General features: G+C 55.7%; 5 protein-coding genes across 5 annotated transcripts; 3 read left to right on the top strand and 2 right to left on the bottom strand.

The window, feature by feature from the left end:
- Positions 1-108: 108 nt before the first annotated feature.
- Positions 109-1,609, bottom strand: C8Q71DRAFT_796285 (putative fungal pheromoneG-protein-coupled receptor; the record flags this gene model as incomplete). Its single annotated transcript, XM_047925664.1, has 4 exons — positions 109-472; positions 524-1,106; positions 1,161-1,463; positions 1,516-1,609. 4 exons carry the CDS (start codon positions 1,607-1,609, stop codon positions 109-111), a joined length of 1,344 nt encoding a protein of 447 aa, XP_047779900.1.
- A 4,236-nt stretch (positions 1,610-5,845) lies between these two features.
- Positions 5,846-7,546, top strand: C8Q71DRAFT_857039 (uncharacterized protein; the record flags this gene model as incomplete). The annotated part of the gene is made up of 2 exons (XM_047927363.1): positions 5,846-6,263; positions 6,318-7,546. The coding sequence occupies 2 exons, from the start codon at positions 5,846-5,848 to the stop codon at positions 7,544-7,546; spliced, it is 1,647 nt and encodes a 548-aa protein (XP_047779899.1).
- A 5,504-nt stretch (positions 7,547-13,050) lies between these two features.
- On the top strand, positions 13,051-15,673 carry C8Q71DRAFT_754871 (pheromone A receptor-domain-containing protein). The gene is made up of 3 exons (XM_047923515.1): positions 13,051-13,485; positions 13,534-13,701; positions 13,762-15,673. Exons 1-3 carry the CDS (start codon positions 13,287-13,289, stop codon positions 15,264-15,266), a joined length of 1,872 nt encoding a protein of 623 aa, XP_047779898.1. The 5' UTR covers positions 13,051-13,286; the 3' UTR covers positions 15,267-15,673.
- Positions 15,674-15,771: 98 nt separating this feature from the next.
- C8Q71DRAFT_754866 (eukaryotic translation initiation factor 2 subunit alpha) lies at positions 15,772-17,289 on the top strand. The gene is made up of 6 exons (XM_047923514.1): positions 15,772-15,964; positions 16,027-16,159; positions 16,219-16,504; positions 16,563-16,830; positions 16,887-16,976; positions 17,035-17,289. The coding sequence occupies exons 1-6, from the start codon at positions 15,872-15,874 to the stop codon at positions 17,143-17,145; spliced, it is 981 nt and encodes a 326-aa protein (XP_047779897.1). The 5' UTR covers positions 15,772-15,871; the 3' UTR covers positions 17,146-17,289.
- On the bottom strand, positions 17,284-19,718 carry C8Q71DRAFT_833632 (ribosome biogenesis protein Noc4; the record flags this gene model as incomplete). The annotated part of the gene is made up of 8 exons (XM_047926400.1): positions 19,197-19,718; positions 18,828-19,138; positions 18,210-18,778; positions 18,098-18,158; positions 17,928-18,038; positions 17,684-17,859; positions 17,442-17,626; positions 17,284-17,385 (listed from the first exon to the last, which is right to left on the bottom strand). The coding sequence occupies exons 1-8, from the start codon at positions 19,581-19,583 to the stop codon at positions 17,284-17,286; spliced, it is 1,902 nt and encodes a 633-aa protein (XP_047779896.1). The 5' UTR covers positions 19,584-19,718.
- Between the last annotated feature and the right edge of the window lie 621 nt (positions 19,719-20,339).

Here is a 20,339-nt window from a genome sequence, read left to right as displayed (position 1 = left end):
ACAACAACGAACGAGGATCCGACAGCAGACAGGAGATACACGGTAGGAGGTGGGGATAATCTTGCGGGTTTTGTCCAGGTCACAGGCGATATTGCAGGTCTCTAAACCTCAGACGATGTCGAGGGTGTTGTCGTGCACGGACGCGGGGACGTCCGGTGGGGTCGCGCGCGTCGGCGAGGCCGGGTCGTGCACGCGCGCGGGAGGTGCTGGCGGCGGGGGGAACACGAACGCGTGCGTCTTCGGACTGTCCTTCGCGGACGTAGGTGACGAGATGTACGTACTCGAGCCGGCGGAGTGCTGCGAGGGCGAGTAGGGTACCTTGAGGTCGTCGATCGGCGTCTCCTCGCCGATGGAGATCGACGTCGAGAGGCGGTCGGAGAACGAGTCGAACGACGGGCGCCGCTTCCGCTGTACGAACGTCGGGATGGTGATGCGGCCAACAGCGCTGGTGGTCGGCTTCGAGCCATTGAGACTGCAGCAGCCGTCAGCTTCATGTCAGAGTACATGGACGCGATGAACATACCCATAGGAGCCATCGATGGTGGAGCGCGACAGCCAGCTCGTGGACAGGCCAACGCGCTTCGCAACAGTGGTCGCCGCTATCGAGTAGTGCTTCCTCGCCTCCTCCGCACAGCCAAAGAACGCGAAAAAGATGAACGCGCAGATGATGATGTCCCAGATGTCGAAGATGATCGCGGGCTTCGTGAACGGGTTGTTCAGCCAGATGATCGCGGGGAACTGGCCGACGCGCGAGAAGTCGTAGTGGAGGTCCGCCAGACCCTTCCACTCGTACAGCGGGCTGCGCGACTGCATGTACAGGTTCCACGACGCGAGCGGGACGGTGCAGACGATCTCGATTGCCGCGAGGCCCATGAGCCGCAGGTACCGGTGGAACGTTAGGTTCTTGTTCTTCGACATGAGCTCGCCAAACTGCCTGCGTCGCTTAAAGAACGCGCGCAGGGTCAGCGCGCAGTACACTGCCGAGATGCAACCGATGACTATCGGCCAGGAGGTGAGCAGGAAGTAGGAGAGGATGGTGTTCGCAATCTCGAAGGTGCACCCGTAGCCCTCATAGATGTCGAAACGGTGGCCTTGGATAAACCAGACTGAGATGGCAGTGCGTCAGCAAACGCACAGCAGTCCGAAACCTATGTACTCACAGAGCGCGACGTTCACGATGGAAGGAATAAGGCCGATGGCGAGATCCACCCAAATCATCCGCCGCTTGTCGCTGTTCGTCATCGACACGGTGGAGATGGTCGCGATCTTGTACAGGCGGCGATTGATGATGAGCGAGGCCGTGCAGATGCCGATGCTCGACGCAAGACGGAAGCGGGTGACGATATCGCACCAGACCGGGACCCAGACGATGACGTTGTCCCGCCAGACGGACATGTTGATGAACTGGATGAGGCACTGGGTGCCGCACCAGAAGATGTAGAGGACACAGCCGACGTTCCAGGCTGACGCGAGGCGTGAGTACGACGATGAGAAGCGACCAACTTGGACACGTACCTTCCAAGTGCCAGTAGAGGGGAATGCTAACCAGAACAAACCCGATGAAGGAGAGAGCGGTGGCAGCATGCTGCTGCGCGGCCCACGAAGTCATTTGTGCGTCCATCGCGTGAGGGTCTCCAAGTATAGACGCGGTGGTGAAGGGAGGTAGCACAGAAGACACCGACTTGGAAGCCTGCGGGGAGGGGAGGCGGGCACGGATGGGTGATCGCTGGAGGGGAGTTCTCGTCAACGCGCCCATGAAATACCTCACCACGCTCGTTACCCTTGTGTACGAATTCGGATGCTTGCTTGTCCCTCGGGTGCCATCTGAGCGCCATCACCAGCCATCACCACGCACGCGAAGGCATACCGTGCTTCTCAACAGTTGCCTAATATAGGCGTTACCTTGTCTCTCGTCCGGATTTGGAAACCTTGATGAAGCCACGGAGGCAGATCCCGGCAGGCACCATATGGCGGCACATGGCTCGGGTACGCGGGTACGAGCCACGCGCCGGTCTGGAAGGCCATGCCGAGATGCCCAGCTGCTAACCAAAGACGCGCGAAAGGGACACCCAAAACGGGACGCAGAGAAGTCGCGCTGTCGGAGACCTCATTGCAAGCGATGTGAGACCGTAAATTGACGCTGCAGCGGACCAGGTTGTCATCTCGACAAACACCCGCATCCTGGCCATGTCTTGGGTTGAAGCAAAGTCGAAGCACATTGACCAGAGTGGCGTCCTCGAACGAAGGCATCCGAGTGGCGGAGGATACGTAGACTGGGGTGAAGCACGACCTCAGTTATCACCGCGCCTAATGGCAGGCACGAGCAGATTCCAGAAAGACCGGATTCCGGACCAGAAAGAGAAGTCTGCTCAGCACAAGATAGTGGTGTTCCAGCCTCTCCTTGTAAGGAATCCTCAGGAGACCTGGCGGCGCGTCTACATTCACGTCCTTGCAGCGCTGGAGGACGAGAGTTAAACAACTAAGTAATACAAGTCCGCGCATAAGAGGGGACGTAGAGATATACTGACCAGAGAGGCGAAGTGACTGAGGGCGCCTGAATATCCAACGGAGACTACTGAATATCCATGGGCAGCGCAAGTCGCAGTCCGGATACGGAACGTGAACGCAGTCGCTTGTTCTTGGCCGGGCAGCGGACGAACGGAGCCGCAGTCTCGCATGTCTGTCGAACCCATTATCAAGCATCAGTCACTGTGGCGGCATATATCGTCCAAGAGTGAAGGCCATTAGTGCGAAGGCATTGCCAGCGGTCAAGCCAAGAGCTAGGTGAGCGGCCGAGAGACAGACCAGTGAGCCAATAAGCCCCGTCAATACCGCGCGTCGAGGACCAGATGGGTGATTCGTGTTCATGCCACGCCCGACGCGCAAGAGCATCGTACAGCCATTGCGCCGACGTTGTGGCATAAGACGGTAATTCACCTAGGAAAGCTGGTCAGAATCAGGATGACACATGTGGCCTCACATGGGATAGCGAATGGCCAAGTGAGAACGAGTTATTTTGTCGACCGTAAAACCCCTCCAGACATACTAGCAGACAAGCGTGGCCGGGTATGAGTTCTAGGACACCGACCGCAATGCTTCGGCGAAGCCCGGTCCACTACGACTACTTGAGATCGAAGAACATCGCAGCCCTATGCAGACCGAGCTGCAATTTGGTAGTGTGGATGAGCCGCACGGAAGGCGTAGGACACGAGTCTCTAGGCTGTCTAGCCGACCGAAGTACAACACTTACCTTTTGTATTCGTTGGATCGCAAACCACGGCGCACGAAGTGCAATGAGGGGGTCCAAGCCTGAACAACAAGCAGGCTTTCGGAAGACACTGCCACTAGCTGACCTCCATGACACTGTCGCGCTGACCTCTGAGTATGACTTTGCGCCCGGTACTCACACAACAACACTCACCGCGCTCGGGTCCAGGCAGCTTATTGTCCTGCGATGCTGTTGGACCAACCCATTCCGGCATTAAGTACGATGACGACCAAGTCTAAGACACAATGAGTATAGCCACCCCCGTTGGGCACATGGCTATCCCCAAGAGGACGACGGACGACGGCGAGCACGCGCTGTCGTCCGGTATCGTCGTCGGCATAGTCTTGCGCGATAATTAGACTGCGAGAGGCGATGGTCGCAACCGCAGCAGGAGGGAACAGGGACGGACGGCGTGCTGGTGGTGTGGTATATGACTGCCCTCCTTCTATTGTCTTGCGGCGGGAAGCCTTCGCAGCGCCGGCGCTAATCCTCCTATTGTCTTCCCCTCCCGCTTTGGGACAGACGCCCGGCCACACTCCTGCCGCCACCTTCTACCGGACTGTGATGACTTCTTACTGCCACCTATTTCCGCAGGGCGATGGAATGATAGGTGCTCGAGACGAAGGACATACTGAGCGCACTTTTAGGACTTGTGACGTGGTAGACCGCCCACGTAGTGTGTGCACACTGAACCATCTACTCGTGACGGTCCTGTCGAAACCATGAGAGGTGAGTGCCATCCTTTGCAGAGTGTATCGAGCGTGGATGGGTAACGCGATACAAGCCTGACGGAAGACCCGTTGAAGGCGCTCATATCGTCGCGGCGAAGTCAGAAGTCTTCCATCTTGCGCGGGTACGTCGGCGTCCGTGATTGGAAGCTGAGAGTCGCTGTTTCACCGCACTGAGTGCAGGATTCCTCATGCGCACCGTGTATGATGTTCCGCGACAAGTTGACGAGAGGAGTGGTACAAGCAGACGGAGTCAGTTCATCCACCTTCAACCTTCAAGTTGTGCTTCCGCGATAGCCTATCTAGCTGTGAAATCTATGACGCCGTACGTCGACTAGAGAGGTCGACATTGTTCGCTCCTTTTGTCCGCGACATCTCGATAGCGATCCGCGCACGACTCTCTTTCCAGCTATCCGATCAAAGTCCTGCCCATTTCCGCCTCATGACTCGAGTTCCGTCCCCACACGTCAGGTTGCCGGCCTATCATCCCAACCTCACCGTCGCACGCGCCAGCCCGAAGCGGTCTGCCGGACACGCTCCCTTTTGTTTTTCTCTTTTGGTCATCGCTTCGCGGCCTAATTGGTAATGCGCTCCACGGATCCCTGTTGTTTGAGAGCCGCCAGAACTTTGACTTTGGTGCGTGGACGAGTCGTCGTCATGACTTGCGCTGCACAGCAAGCTCCGTGCTGTGCTTTCCCTCTCCCTTCATCCTGTCTCCCTCCTTTTCATCATTGCTGGCCAAAGGATTGACTGCGCTGTGCGCTTGGCGACCGCTCCTAATTCTTGTAGGTGCAAGGCCAGAGCACTATAAAGCGTACAGAACACCCCTGACGCAGACCAGCTTTAGCCTTCCCTAATCAAGCTATATAAACAACAAATCGCGCGCGGGTCGCCAAGGACTATCCTTCTTTCCTCCCTCTTTCGACCCTTCATCGCGAGTGCATTTTGCACACGCCATGGACCACTTCTTCCCCCTTGCCAAGCCTGAGCCTGGGGCAGCAGAATGCCTCACCATTGCGCAAGATTCGCAAGAACATGTCCTGACGGACCTCCAACATCAGTCGGAGACGTGTTCGAATGGGCAGTTCAGCTTCCAGATGTGCGTCATCGCATGAATACATACGTTCGCCGTCGAATTTGGTATGTACCGGTGCTACTCTCCCTTCCATAGTCTCTAACCGACTCATTGCGCGCAAGACAGACGACCTCCAAATCTCAGAATGTGCGTTAGCTGCTATGCTATATCACCCGTTTGACATCTCATGACGGATGAAGCCAGGTCAAGATACGCTATTGAAACCCACCCACTCCATCGGACTTCGATTCCTCTTCGCTCTAAGCATGAGCTTACGTTCGTTTGCTTGACTCGTTCACGGACGCTTCCTATTATTTATACCAATGTTATGACTACGGAGTTTCTACTGTAGCCTGCACTGTACAGCTTATCATGAATGTACGATTCGTACGACGCCGTCTCAGCGCTCAGCTCAGAGGTCGAATTTGACTACGAATTTGACGACGGACTTAACTGCCGATATAGCCGCCAGGCGCGTCATGCGCGCCGTCGTGTGGTGTGCAGCGCGTCCATAACTGCTCACACGACTTTCTGCTCAGTACCGGTGACCATCATCACCTCTCAGAACGTAAGTCCAGCTCGCCATGACGTGTAATTATGTGCTGAGCAGCACGAAGGCACGTTCAGTGTCGCACATGCGGCCAACACGCAGGATTTGACCGCAGCGGAAGTGACCGATCCAGCAAGGCGGAACGGAGCCTGCAACCTCGCCCACTCCACGCGACGACACACTCTTTCTTCTTCCATTCTCCATCTCATCTGCGCTGAACGACTATGGCGACACAGGCTGCGCAGGCGGGTCCCTCTCAACGCGCGAGGACGTCGAGCGGAGACTCCGGACGTAGTACGGCGCTGCACACGAAGTCTGCAGCGACGATATTGAATGAGGACGCTTCGGACTACGAGGAGGAGGGCAGGAGCGAATATGAGAGCGAGGAAGAGGTTGCATACGCGACTGTGAAGGGTAAAGGCAAGGGAGTGGCAGCTCCGCCGTTGCCCCGAGCGCAGATCCATAGCACTCGCAGTGCTTCATACGAACGCGAGCGGTCGAGCACGTCATGGGCCGACTTGGACCTGTCTATCATCGTGGCCTGCGTGTCGCCTGTCGGAAATTGGCTGACTGGAGGTGACCACATCAAGAACCTCTTCCTCATCATTCTCCTAGTATTCTACCTCCACCAGCTTATCGAAGGTATGCCACTGCCCATGACTTCGTACCATTTCGAAAGCTAATTGCTGTCCTTAGTTCCTTGGAAGCTCTACCAGGCCTCTCGGCCCCGCAAGTCGGCTGGCGCGCGATCCGGAGAGCCCGACCGTGTCACCAAGCTTGCTGCAACTGAGTTGCGGCGGCAAGAGCTGCTGCTGCTTGTCGTAACCGCCATTTCCCCTCTCATTGGAGCCACTTTCCTCAAGCACGTGCTGTCGGCACTCGGGGAGAGGGAATCTCTCTCTTGGTTCAGTACAACGCTCTTCGTGCTCGCGACGGGTATCCGACCTTGGACGCATCTCATCTCTCGCATCCAAGGACGCACCGAGTCCCTGCATGACGCTATCCATTACCCTCCTGAAAAGGTGGGAGCCGAGGACCTCGCAGTCAATGCTGTCCTCCTGAAGCGGCTTGATTTGCTTGAACGCGAGTTTCACGAACTGCAGGCGCGCACCACACTCGCAGGACGACTTCAGGAAGTGTGCGACGACCTCAGCGAGGCTGTTGGCGAGCTCGAGCGCGGTGGCAAACGCAGCGAACGGAAGGCCGAGATGGCGCGCCTCGCACTCGCCGCTCGGCTTGCGGCGCTGGAGAAGGGTCTTCTGCAGGTCGAGCAGAACAGACGAATGGACGTCGACGCACTCAGGCGTGGCTATGTTGCTCCGTTCTATGAACGAGGGTACCGGCGCGCATGGGGCTATATCCGGCCTTTGGTTCGTGGAGTCTTGCGTTTCCCGAAGACAATCTGGGCGCTGGGAGCACCGGATGCGACGTCCGAGAAATGGATGGCTGGAGGCTCACCGTCGCCGCTGCCCTCTCCTTCGCCACCCGTCTCTCGCAGCTCAAATGGGACTGTTCACCATAGGCTATCCTCGAACGGTGCGCCCGACCCACGCCTCACTACTATCCTCGAGTCTCCTCAGTCCGACGGAGAAGGTGAACCCGGTGGTGAAGATGAGGCCGATTCGGACGGGACGTATGTCACCGAGAACGAGAAGGACCACGCTGCGACGGCGAACGGCACGACGAACGGTCATCACAAGACCCGCCGTGCTCGGAACAAGAGCGGAAGCCGCAGTCGCAGCCGGAGCCACAGCGGGGGCAGCTCGGCGCGCAAGCATGCGGCGCAAGCGACGCCGTTGTCGTTCCATCAGTGGGTGTTCGAGTGCGTGCAAACGATCGTGTTGTGGCCATACCGCGCGAGCGTCAGGATCTTGCTAGCGATGGTGCCGCCCCTACGCAAAATTATGCCCAAGGCCATGATCTGAACGGAGTCGTGTGCTTGGACATGGTGAGATACCAGGCTGTAGCAATATGTATGATCGCCTGGCTGGCGCAGAGTAACTTATTGTGGGGCGTCTGTATGCTATAGCGACCCTGTGTCTCCACGTTGTATCCCTCCTCTCGGTCCCTGTCGTCTCACTATGCATATCGCCTCAGTTGTAGCTTGTTGTCTACTACTTACTCGTCCGACCACCTGTCTATTCATTAAAGTCTGCAAGCCTTCCATAGTTAATTTGTAATGCCGCTGTCGCATAAGTCATATCGGTTGTCTACACCTCTTGCTCTGAATCTCGGTTTTAGGATGTATTTTGGTCTGGTCACTGGGATTTGGTCGAGTGGACGATGGACTGACTAGCCTGAGTCATTGTTAGCGTTGACATGGTGGCCTGTGCCACCGTTTTAGTGGGACATCGTAGTAGGTGGCACAGTACACACTTGTGGATCATATGACAAGCTCATTCGGTCGCGCAGTTCTCGAACACCTCAATGTTCACTGCTACATTGTCTGCAGTAGGCCTAGGTGCCACCGTGGCTAACCGAATGGCATGGAATCATCTCAACCTCCTTGGTCTATTCGAGAATCATATCAGCAGTGACCGGCACAAGAGCCTCCGTTCATATCAATCCGCTACCTGTCGCGGACATGCATGCAATTCAGTTGCGGCTCTAAGAATGGGAACGCAATCAATGTCGTTCTGCTAGTCCCACCACGACACGGTCACATGACAGTCGCTTGACAATAACGCAGGCCGGATATGGAGGCTACGAGCTGCTAAAGACGCACCGCGGTCCGTATGGAATCACAGCGTGTCTTTTCTCTTTTGTGTGCAGCTCGCGCTAGTCATGTCCGTGAGTTGAGACGTGGGTTCACATACACAGCCTGACACGTCTCGTCAATCCCGACATACACATGTATCTCCATCCGCTTCGGCAGAAAGGCTGGATGTCAAGGCAAATTGTGTAGCTATAGCGGTATGTCTCTGACATCATTGTGTCGTTGACAACACCAGCGCGCTCGAGGGATTCATACCGATCGATCAGCTACCACCGCCTGTCTAAGTCCATGCGCGGAGATGCCAGCAGGAACAATAAGACTTGCTCACGTTCATCGCTCGCCAGGGGCCTCTCCAGCGCGCGGTAGACTTCGGATTCTCCGATGCGGCCAATGGCGTAGCGTCTCGTTTTGAACGCCATGTATAAAGTGGCTCCCTGTCGACCATAGAGAACACGACGGTGAGCACAAGAGATACACCCAAAGCTCACGAAGCGTTCCACACGCTCTTCGTACCTCGTAACCAGCGATGGACACCTTCGACATTGCTGCACCTGTCCCCGCCGACATCGAGGGCGAAGGCTCCCAGATCCCAGTCAACTACGATACCTCGAATGGTAGTGGCAGTGGATCATGCACGATCGCATGAGTCAATACTTCTGGTGAGTGGCCGAACTCGAAGTCCCTTTGCTTGTCCTTGACAGCCTTCTTCAGCCTACAGCTCCCATTCCGCGACACCCACCTTCCGACGAGTAGACAACCGATGACGTCCTCGTACATGTCGTTCTGAACAAACAGTGCCGCTTCCATTTATGGCGCACACCATCATTATGGCGTACAATTCGTTCAAGAATAATCCTAAGTTATACATTATTAGTGGTTCGGGGACTAGTGATTTTGAGGAGCGCAGAGGGGGGAAAGAGGGGGTCATGATATGGCATACCTTGTAAAACTAGACTTCAGTGTTGTCGGTCAATTCACAACACGAGTATAGCTTATCAATGGCAAGGGGGCATACTGCTGGAGGCACGAGCATTCCAGAATCCTGAAGAGTATGTATCAAGCGCACAAGCGAAGACTAGGGATAGGCGATGATACGACCAGGATCAGTACGGCCATGGAGATTGAAGAGCGCTTACAGCGACTGCCGGGGCTCGAGTTTGAGCGCTGAGCGCTGGGCGATGATGTTGAGGCTCTTGAAATTCCGCGCAAATCCGCGCCCGCTAAGTATCCCAGTCATGGTTCAGACTTCGACTTGCTAACAGAAGGAAGCATGACCAGCGTGGACTTCGCAGTGATCGCTTCGTTGCGTAGGGAGACGTACCACTACGGTACTTGCGCTGGTTTGTCCACTTGCGAAGACCCGCTCCGTCTCGGCTTCATGAAGCTCTATCTGCAGAGCCATGCCAGTACGTACCTGATGCGTCGTGTCAGTCAGGCAAGTTCTTTTCTGCGCACTCTCCGTGATTCTTCTTTGTGGGCGCTGGCCATGTCGGCTTGATGTTCTCACGTGACCCACACAACACAATTACGCTCGTCCCTCGCAGGGAAAGCACGCATGGTGAAGACAACAGCGTGTATATGCGCCCTGAGCTGTTGTACCACAGCTTTACGGCACAGGGCGCCATTGATCACACGGGGTTCTCGAGCTTTTGTCTCTGCGCCGGTGCTGTCGCCGCGATCCTGTAATCGTGCCTGTGATGAGGGTTGACAACCAAGCAGTCAAGAGCTGTACGTACTGCGCTCCGGACCCAATGGTCGTACGGTTGTGTATCTGACGCAGAGAACCCATCCTTGGGGGAGATCCCGAGTCCTTGGTCGCGAAGTGGGCTTGTGCTCGAGACATCTTGCACATTTGCGGGACTCTGACCATGATGGTGAGGATCTTCGAAGGCGTTCATGAACACAACACGAGACAATCCACAGTGTCACTGATTGGTACCTGAAGGTAACTGCGCTAGCTGTAGACAGGCAGGGCGAAAATCAACAATTACTCGCGGAGCTGTGCCTCAATGCCCTGCTACGTAGCGACCGGAGCTTCCATTGCAATCGCAATGCATCTTCATACTCACATTCTATCTCTATTGTCATCGTTATGGAATTGCCATTGCGCAGATCTATAAAGGTGCGAGCGACGTTCGAGAGTCAACGGCAACCAAATCGCACAGGCATCCGCCACCGTACCTTCATCTTCGGCTACTTGCCACTCTTCGCTCTTCTGCCAACGATGGACGCCTTCTTCACCATCGCTACACCTGTTCCCACCGAGGAGACAGAGACGGAGACTTCCCAGGTCCTATGCGACTTCGACCGCACAAACGGCCCTGCCGCATACTCGTGCACCATCTCATGAGTGCAGGCTGTCCACGTCCTGCAGGCAACCTGTTCGCAGATCACGTAAGTGAAGTGTGCTGCTCAGTCGATGTCTATACTGAAGAAACATGCTCAGTGCCGCAGGCGGCCAAACAGGGTCTCGGGTAGCCCCCAATTGTACCTTCATCGTCTTGAGGTGTCCTTGTCTCCTCCGACGCCCATACCCACTCTTTGGTCTCGGCAATTGCTATCCGGAATGCGCACACTATCCTTATTAACTTCTTCGTTCGCGATTGAATGGCCATCGCTTTTTGATACTTGTATCCCTAGTTGGATAGTCTGGATTGGGACTGTTATGTATCGGACGTGGACGGACGGGTGGTTTGTATATGTAGCTTCCGGCACGTTCTCACGACCGTACTAATGGGACAGCCATAAGTGCTGATAGTACACGACCATATTCAGTTCATTGAAAGCACATACCGTCCTGGAGTTTGAGAGGATCTCAAGCAGTGGAGCTTGCGCAACAATAAGCGCCGCATACAAGTACCTGAAAACGGACGTATCATCGCTGGCATGTAGAATGACCACTGCGGTTCAGGTCAGATGGTGGGATGTGCTGAGACCCCTAGGCGCGTCTGGGATCCCTTGAGGGGGCTCCAATGACCACTGAGTTAGGTATGTGTTCGTCAATCCAGAGCCACTACCGTAATCCAGGACCACCGGCCCGACCACGAGCCTGAGGCAAGGGAGCTCCGGAGGTCGTTGGGAGGTAGCCATCCAAAACATGGTTCGTGCCTAATAGAGATCAACGCATCGTAGTGTGTGGGTCGTTTATTGCGGTCTCTAACGAAGTTTATAGCATACCTTCATATGCGGTCACAGACTCCGCGTCATTAGCGTACGATTGAGAATCGTGCCCGCCGTTCCTCGTACGCTCGACCTCATTTGGAGTCGCCGACAGCGCCAGTCGTCTCGCTGCTGCTCATTCCCGTGGCAGCGTACTGCGTTCCAAAAGCGTTGAGTTCGGAAAGCATGGTCGAGTAGGAGAAGGTTTGATATATTCGACTGAAGCTAGGAAACGGACGACGGAGTCAGAGCTCATGCTTGCCACTGCCAGCCTCCAGCGGATGTGATGATGTTGAAGATGGAAAACAACGCCAAACATGCAAGTGGCGTCACTCAGTACGATCTGTCGGGCCACTGTCACACTCGCCGATCGCTCTGAGTTGGCTGAAGTCTCCAGCTTGACATGGAGCCTTGCTCAGAAGGCAAAATAAATAGGACAAGAACGAGGGACATTGCCAGGATATGCCGCGTATGATGTTGGCATAAGTCAGTCATCTAGGATAGCGTCAGTGGAACAGCGCCCTCGCCAACTCATGCTCCGCGAATGAAACTCAGAATGCAATGGTGCATATCCATTCCTCGTAAAGTATGCCTGTGTAACATGATAATCAATCAGTGAGCTTCGCACCGCTTTCTCGGCCTCCTGCGCTAACTCTTCAACGTACCCCCTGAAATTTCTGAACCACGTTAAGTTGTCTCCGGAAGCCAGTGGATGAAGCGTACCGGCCTGGCCATGCCAGTGTGTGCCTCGAGTGGAAGCGGACCAGGATACTGCAGTGCCAAGAGCCACGCTGATGCAATATGCGATACGAAGACGCGTACGCAGTTGGATCACTAATGTCACAATTCACTCTGTTGCATGAGCTCCGGTGACGCGAGTGACGACTGCATGAATTCGGTGATCTGTCAGTGGACAGACACCATGACACTGGCCATTGTCTTAGCATGGACAGTGGCTTCAGCCATGCAACGCGTTTATGGCAGCCCGAAGACTCATTCGAGTTTCGCTCCAGCCCAGAAAGCGAATAATTTAGGCCATATACTCGATTACCAACCATTGCCTGTGGTCGGACGGGCGACATGACTCTCAGGCTTTCAGGTGCGCGTCCAGACAACGAGACAAAGCAAGTAGCGAGCGCCAACGTGTGCCGTCGCACTGACATATCCGACTCCTGACGGTAGTAGTAGCAAGACGCTCGGGTTTCGACCTCGCCGGCAGGCCTAATCTGCTTAGCTGTTTCTACGTGATGCAGGCGTCGCACACATCCGCAGGTGGCGTCTTTGACGTCCTCGACGTACTTATACCGGCCCACACTTGGTTCACACATCCATGCGGTGATCGGGTGGTCGAATACTATGCCTTCCTTATATGGAACGCCACTCGTCCCATCTGCTTCCGGCAAGCCGAAAGAAACCTCATCCCGATTTGGGCTTCCACTTATTGTCACCCTGCATGCCTCCGCACAGAGGGACGTCAGCGTGGTTCTAGTGCATTCCGACCAGAGCGCGCGCCCGGGGTGAGGCCTCCGCGGATACTTGCGGCTCCCGCTCGTTGTTTCGCTGTAGGCAATTGTTGTACTCCGTCAAGAGCTCTATCACCAGTCGCTTGTCGATCTTGTCGATACATCTATTAATGGCGAGGCGTCATTTTGACTGCTCAGCCTTCCTTCCCCCACATATCACATCAGCCCGTCAAGTCGTGAATCCGTCGGATCACGACCTTCCTGTACCTCCTCGTCCTCGATCCTGCGATAGCACTCTTTAGACCTTGTGGAATTTGTGTCGTCCATATGGCACTTGCGTTGGCCGCTGTGGCTTTCTCGTGCGCCGCACTGCTGGCATGCCTTCTGCCCGCATACTGGAGTTCGCGGAACGTCGCCATGCTGGCCCTCATCTGGTGGCTGATTATCTGCAACATAATCCAAGGCGTGAACGTGGTTTTTTGGGCAGGGAATGTCGAAGTGAGAATCCCTGTCTGGTGCGACATAGGTGCGTGAACTTGGTAGAATTACCGATGAGTGACTGAGACTCCTACAGGCACGAAACTGCTGCTGGGCGTACGAGTAGCCTTGCCTTCAGCCTGTTTATGCCTATCCAATCGAGTGCGACATCTTCTCGTGACGGGCGACGCCAGAGGGGGTATTGGCGTCCTCTCTTTTGACTTGACAATGTGTATCATAGTCCCTGTTGTCTACATGGTACTTCGTGAGTGTGCAGTCTTGCTTGACCTACCGACCTACTTACCTAAGTCCTGGACCCGCCCAGATATAATCGTGCAAAGCCACCGATTCAACCTGACGGAGAACTTCGGATGCTCACCCGCTGTATACAACTCCGTCCCCGCTCTGTTCCTGGTCTGGTTACCACCACTCGTTCTCTCTGTATCCGCCATCGTCCTCACCTGTGTCACTATACGCTGCGGTCACCGGCGCGGCTTCACGCTTCTCCGCACCAGCCGGTCAGCTAGCTCCGGCCGCCACATCTTCGACTTTCTCCGGCCGCTGCTCAGATCCTTTCTGATTGCATCACTGTTCCTGGCTTCTTCTGCATTCACCTTGCACGCTGCGCTTGCATCCTCTCCTCTCCTTCTTCCTTGGACGTCGTGGCGCGTCGTCCATGCGCACTTGTCTCAGGCGAACATCATCCGTCGCTCTGCGGCACTGACGGTGTCAGACATTAAAGTAACGTGGTGGATGATACCCGCCTCATCCTTCGTGCTCATCGGGATGTTCCTCGTGAACCTGGCTCGTGCTTCGCGCGAAGACAACTCGCTGGAGGGTTATCGCACGATGGTATGGCGCGCGAGCATCTTGTTCACAGGGAAGAACGAGGTGAGGCCGCTGTCCACCTCTTCTTCCGTCATGGATCTGCAGCCGCAAATGTCGTCCAAGCGATCCTCGGAGACGCTGATGTCGATTCACCCCATGTATCCGGACCACAAGGGAAGCACGAATTCTCGATCCCGCGCGCGAGTCAAGTTGCCGCCGCTGTCCATCCCGTCTTGTAGCGACAAGGCTGCCTCGCCTCCGACATCTATCTCCTCTGACGACACGGACATCAGCTTCGCCCAGTCCGCGATGTCTTACCTCGATTCGCCGGTCGGGCGCGCAGCGATCGCTTCCATGCCTCGTCCGCCTTCCATCTTCCGCCCCTCCAACATACCTGGACACCTGCCTGACATGCCTCCGCCTGCCGTCGTTGCGGACGCTGTAGCGGAGTCTGCCCTCAGGAACGAAGACGAGATACATCGATCCGGCTCGCGACGGCGACCTAGCTCCATAATCGCGGGCCCATGGCCACGACCTCCGACCTCCCTTCCGCCGTCGCCTGTGAAGCTTATGGACGTGTCTCCCATTTCTCCTACGCGGCCCAACGCAATGCCTCCCATCGCTCCGGACCAAGTCGTCACGGTGCCGTCACCCGTCGTTCATCGCCTACGCCCGCCAAGCAGTACATCTGTCGATGTGAGCCTCGTATCTTCGACGGTCAGCACTTCCGCATACGCGCTGGAACCCCCGCCGGATGCTCTGCACGACTCGCCGACGCTGCCCCACTTCGCGCCCTTCGCAGACGCCGGGGTGCCAGCAAGTTATGCGCATGCATCTAGGACAGAGCAATTCGTGCCGAGGCACGCGAGGAGGACGCGTAGTAGGGACGGGCTCCCTGCTCTCGGGAGGACCTTGAGCCTCAGCGGCCTGCGCGGCAGGGACAAACGCTCGGAGGGCCTTGACGGCGGCGTCTACATGACAGTGGTCCAAGAGACGGTTTGACTCTGAGGCAGGTCACGACATCCCTACGAATCCACGATCTGTCCATTTTCATTGGTTAACTGCTCATATGTTTTCGTTCCTAAGTTGCAGTACTCACATACCCTGTATCCATCCTCCCCCGCCGATAGCATCCCCTCCCCTGTAGCCATTGTTCTGTATCATAGTTAAGGGCTCTGTCATATACCTGGATGTAGCACGATTGGACAATCCACGCAGGTTGTGCGCAGCTTCTCACACATACATCGCCAGTGCACTGTTTGCGCCGGAGCGTATAGGCTTGGTGCCGCGTGACCGGTAGTCTTCACGGAAGAGAACAACGTCAACGGTGACGGTCGGCCAACCTGTGATGAGCAGTATGACATAGACTGACAAATCAACGAAAATATGAGTTGGAGGCGATGAGAGACAAAGCAGAGTTGTTGGATTCGACACAGTACAGAGTTTAGGCCTGTTTGCTCCCACTATCATATCCTGAAAAGGCAACCTGTTATTCGGGCGCTTTGCGATCTTTCATCCGAGTCAAGCCTCGATCGTCTGCAAGTGCCCAATCTTTCTACCTCTGCACCCTCCTGCATCTTGAACAACGCATCAGAATATAGACGAAAATGCGGTACTACGAGCAGCGCTATCCAGAGGTGGACGAGCTGGTGATGGTCCAGGTCCGCCAGATCGCGGAGATGGGTGCATATGTAAAGCTGGTACGCATTCCGACATAATGTCCCGTGCGATCGACTCAACAACAGAATCGTTTACCGCGTAGCTTGAGTATGACAATATCGAGGGAATGATCTTGCTTTCCGAACTGTCCAGGAGACGTATTCGATCTATCCAGAAGCTCATCCGTGTGGGCAGGAATGAGGTCGTGGTCGTGCTTAGGGTGGACAAGGAGAAGGGTGCGTCTCAACGATCCTCACGACTTTGATTAAACGTCTCATCCATTCTTCTATGCCAGGTTACATCGATCTCTCAAAGCGTCGTGTCTCTCCTGAAGATATCACAAAATGCGAGGAACGCTATATGAAGTCAAAAACAGTTGCATCTATCATGCGGCACGTCGCCTCCAAGCTCCCGTCTGGCCCCAGCGAGGGAGCGGAGGGAAAGGAGACAAAGGAGGGAGAAGAGACTGAGGTGACCGGCACGAGCGAGGAGGAGCGTCTCGAGCAGCTGTACGAGCAGATCGGATGGCCATTGGGTAAGAAATACGGGCACCCATACGATGCCTTCAAGCTAGTCCTCACGTACGTGCATTCGGTACTAATTCATCCTCCCATTACTGATTAGGCCGCACACCCGCAGCGAGCAAGAGACCATACTCGCCTCTCTCCCCGCACCCGTCCCCGAGAACGTCAAGTCCATCCTCCTCTCCACCATCGCCCGCCGGCTCACGCCGCAGCCCATCAAGCTGCGTGCGGATATTGAGCTCACTTGCTACACACCTGCCGGTATCGACGCTATCAAGAAGGCCCTCCGCGCTGGTGAGAAGGAGAGCAACGAGGCAGTCCCGATCAAGGCAAAGCTCGTCGCACCACCGTTGTATGTCCTATCCACCAATGCCACAGACAAGGTACGCTTCTCGTCGACTGTTGAAATGGGTAGGATGACTAAATTTTTCGTCTGAAGTACGCTGCGGTAGATCGCCTCGAGCGCGCAATAGAGTCCATCCAGTCTACGATCGAGGACAGCGGTGGCTCGCTCGTAGTCAAGATGAAGGTGCGTCTCTCCTGCCTTACCCCATTGCCCGTCCTCAATCTGACTGTGCCATTCATAGCCAAAAGCGATCTCCGAGACGGAAGAGCAGGACCTCGCGGAGGCCATGGCAAAGGCCGCACAAGCGAACGCCGAAGTGTCCGGCGACGAGGAGGAGGAAGAGGCCATTTAGACTCTCACATTACTCACGGAGTCATGTACTGGCGCGATGCGGCTAGTGCATGGTAGATAGGTCTCTGTATATTACGGAATGACAAACGCTGTAGCCCTATACACAATCATTCGCGACCGCTTGTCGGGCACTCGTAGGTCAGAATGCCCAAAGTTGGTCGGTGACGTTGGTCGGAGCGAGGTTCGTGTCCTCGACAACGGGCTCCTTTTTGATGCGTCTGTTAGCCTCGGTCTCGAACATCTACCGCAATTCACTATCAGTGATGCCCAAGACGAGCAGGGGGGAGCAGGACGCACAGTGCCATATGTATGATCCAAGAAGTCCTCCATCGCATACTGCGGCCGTGTAAACGCCTCTTCAAGCACGCTCGCGAGCGTCGCCACGACGGGGTGGTAATGGCTGACGTGCGAATGGAGCTCCCATAGCGACGACTCGAGCGCGTGTGCGTGCTGCGGATTTGGCTCCTTGTCGTTGTACGGGTCTACACTCACTGGTCAGCTGACCCACGTATTGAGGGGAGAGGGGAGAAGGGGCGAACCGTCGGAGGGCCCGACAGACTCGACGGATCGGTGGATCATGACCATGCACGCGGGGTGCCGCTTGAGGAGGTTGTACGTGAACGGAATGAGCATCACCACCGCCGCGGGTGGGGCGTTCAGGGACAGCCGGGCAAGGCGCTTCGCAAAAGCAGCAACGAGAGCGGCGGGGAGGTGACTGCACGTCCGAGCGATCAGATCATGATGAGCGGGAGAGGGATAGCGGGGTAAGTGGAGAGGACGCACGTGGAACTCAGGAAGAGCTCGGTGAGTCGGAAGAAGCGGGCGCGGTGCTTGAGATGCAGGACGTCCCGGTCGAGGAACGTGTAGAGGCGCGTGTAGAACGCGGGGTAGTCCCTGTGTGGGGCAGCGTGAGTCAGATAGTAAGGGGGTGGGTCATGCAGCGAGATGTGTACAAATTGTACTCCTTCATGAGTGTGAATAGCGCATTCAGGGCCATCAGGCCAACCGTGCCACCTGTGTGGCGTCAGTACTCTCATCGCTGCGCACATGGACGGAGGAACGCACCGTAGTCCACGCAGCCCGCAACCCAATCCATGACCAACACTGGCCTCGTCAGGTGCGGTAGCACACCCCGATGCAGTACATTGAGTACTTTCAGCGCATACCCCCTCGATGCTCTCTCCCTATTCCCCACCTCCTTCCGCTTCCCATCCCGCTCGCGGATCTCAACCGACGAGAGCTTCGGCAGGAGTGCAAGCCAGCATCTTGTGTACACTGCGCGGTGGCTCGCGAGGGAGTGAAGCGACTGATGCAATGTCAGCGTGTGGACGCGCGCGGACTTGCGCTTCTGGTCCTTCAAATCGGCGGGCGCGTCGTCGAAGAACTTGCGCCAGTCGTCATCGTCTTCCGCGGGCTTGTCTTCATGCGCTTCGACTTCGGAGTCGTCCGAGTTGTCGGCTTGCGGGGCTGCGCCCTTGCCCTTCTTGTTCTTGGGTGATGGAGGCTTTGCCCCGAGCTCCTCCACCCACCATGTGTTGAGTTCCTTGGGGTCGGTGGGGAACGTGGATAGCTTCTCTAGGAGCGAGAGGAGGTTGGTGGGGACGTTGGGTGCATCAGACTTGGAGAGAAGCGTGCTACTGAATGGTAAGTGCAAGACATGGCCAGGGATACAGCACAACGTACCCAGCTTCGCGAAGGAAGAACCACCGGATATCGTCGTGCACGTCGAGCCAAGTGTTCAGGAATGTATCATGCACGTCCTCCCTGAGTAGACCCTCGCTCGAGCCGCTGAGCTTCTGCTTCTTGCTTGATGATGTGTGGGTGAAACGGGAGGAGGGGGGACATGTGAGGAGAGCGGACACGACCTTTCGGAAGTGAGAGATGTGGAATTGCGGCTGCGGTTTTCCAGACGAGGTAGACGGGTTGGTTGAAAAGGTCGTAAGCGCGGTGGAGAGGTGCTTCTGTATGGAGAGAAGGATTTGAAGCGAGGATGTCTGTATGGTACGTGGCATCAGATACTAAGGCATGACCCAAACACGGACATGGACGCACCCGCAGAATGGACTCCTCATCTTGCAGTAGTTCACCGAGACATTCGACATACTGATTCATGTGTTCCGACAGCCACGCCCTGACCGCTCTCGTCTCCTCAGTCTCTCCGGCACCTTTGCTGTTCATCATTCCCTTCGTGATGAGTGTCACGAATGTCCGGTAGAGCGCATAGACCGCCTTGAGTACATGGTTCGCATCCGAGGCGTTCAGAGCAAGTTGCACCAGATTGGCAATTTTGTTGAGCGACTCGTTGTTGAAGATTGCTGCCGCCAGCTGCGACTCGAGCTGCTTGATCTCTTTGAGAGTTCCGTCTTCATCTTGGTCGGCATTTGTAGAAACTTTGCGCTTTTTGGAGGAACTGGGAAGCGAGGATCGAGGCGCAGACATCGTCAAGAAGTTCTGATCAGCGACGAGATTTTGTTGAGAATATGTGTTGGAAACGATGTGTGTGTTTCATGAACACAGTAGAGTTGCATCCAGGTGCCGGTCCAGTTACTTCAGTGGAGGCTCGGTGCCGGCGCCTACGCAAATCCAGCTCGATGGAAAATCTCAGATTGGATCTAACGATCATGTTCTCACCGGCAGAACCCGATCGCAGGAATTCATCCAGGCGCTTACATAGGTTCGGCGCAAGCCACCTCTCCGGGCCGCCACGCCGGCCTCTCGGAGAGGGGCTTGCTTCAAAGTCGGCGCTCAAGAGGGGTCGGTTCAGTCGAGCAAAGTTCGTCAAGTATACGGTATATTTATTTGGTGCTGCGGGAGAAGTTGTAGTTTAGATGCTAATGACACTCCACAAAAAATCGTGATCACCTCCGTTGCACACAAGAGGAGTTATTGGACTTGCAGATATGGCAAGACTTCGAAGGCAATCTCTGTATATATCTGCGCAGAGATGCATTGTCATGCTATTTTCTACATATGTACGCAAAGGTAGCAAGTACTACATCTCTCGGAACCTCATCCGGGGCAACCGGAAAGTGAATTGAATGTGCTAGAGAGGAAACAACGTTAGAAAGCGCGTGATGTGACAAAGCGTGTCGGGCTGTGACAACACGCGCCTCGCGCAGTCACGCGTCGGCGCGGTCGTACTCCATCGCGCCCCTGCCCAGCTCTGCCTATTTAGGACACCAGATTTGCTTCCGC

Source organism: Rhodofomes roseus (assembly GCF_022264815.1).
Source record: "Rhodofomes roseus strain CIRM-BRFM 1785 chromosome Unknown C8Q71scaffold_8, whole genome shotgun sequence".
NCBI classification, from domain to species: Eukaryota; Fungi; Basidiomycota; class Agaricomycetes; order Polyporales; family Fomitopsidaceae; genus Rhodofomes; species Rhodofomes roseus.
Note: the sequence above shows the minus strand (reverse complement) of the source record. Positions and strands in the feature narration are given on the sequence as shown.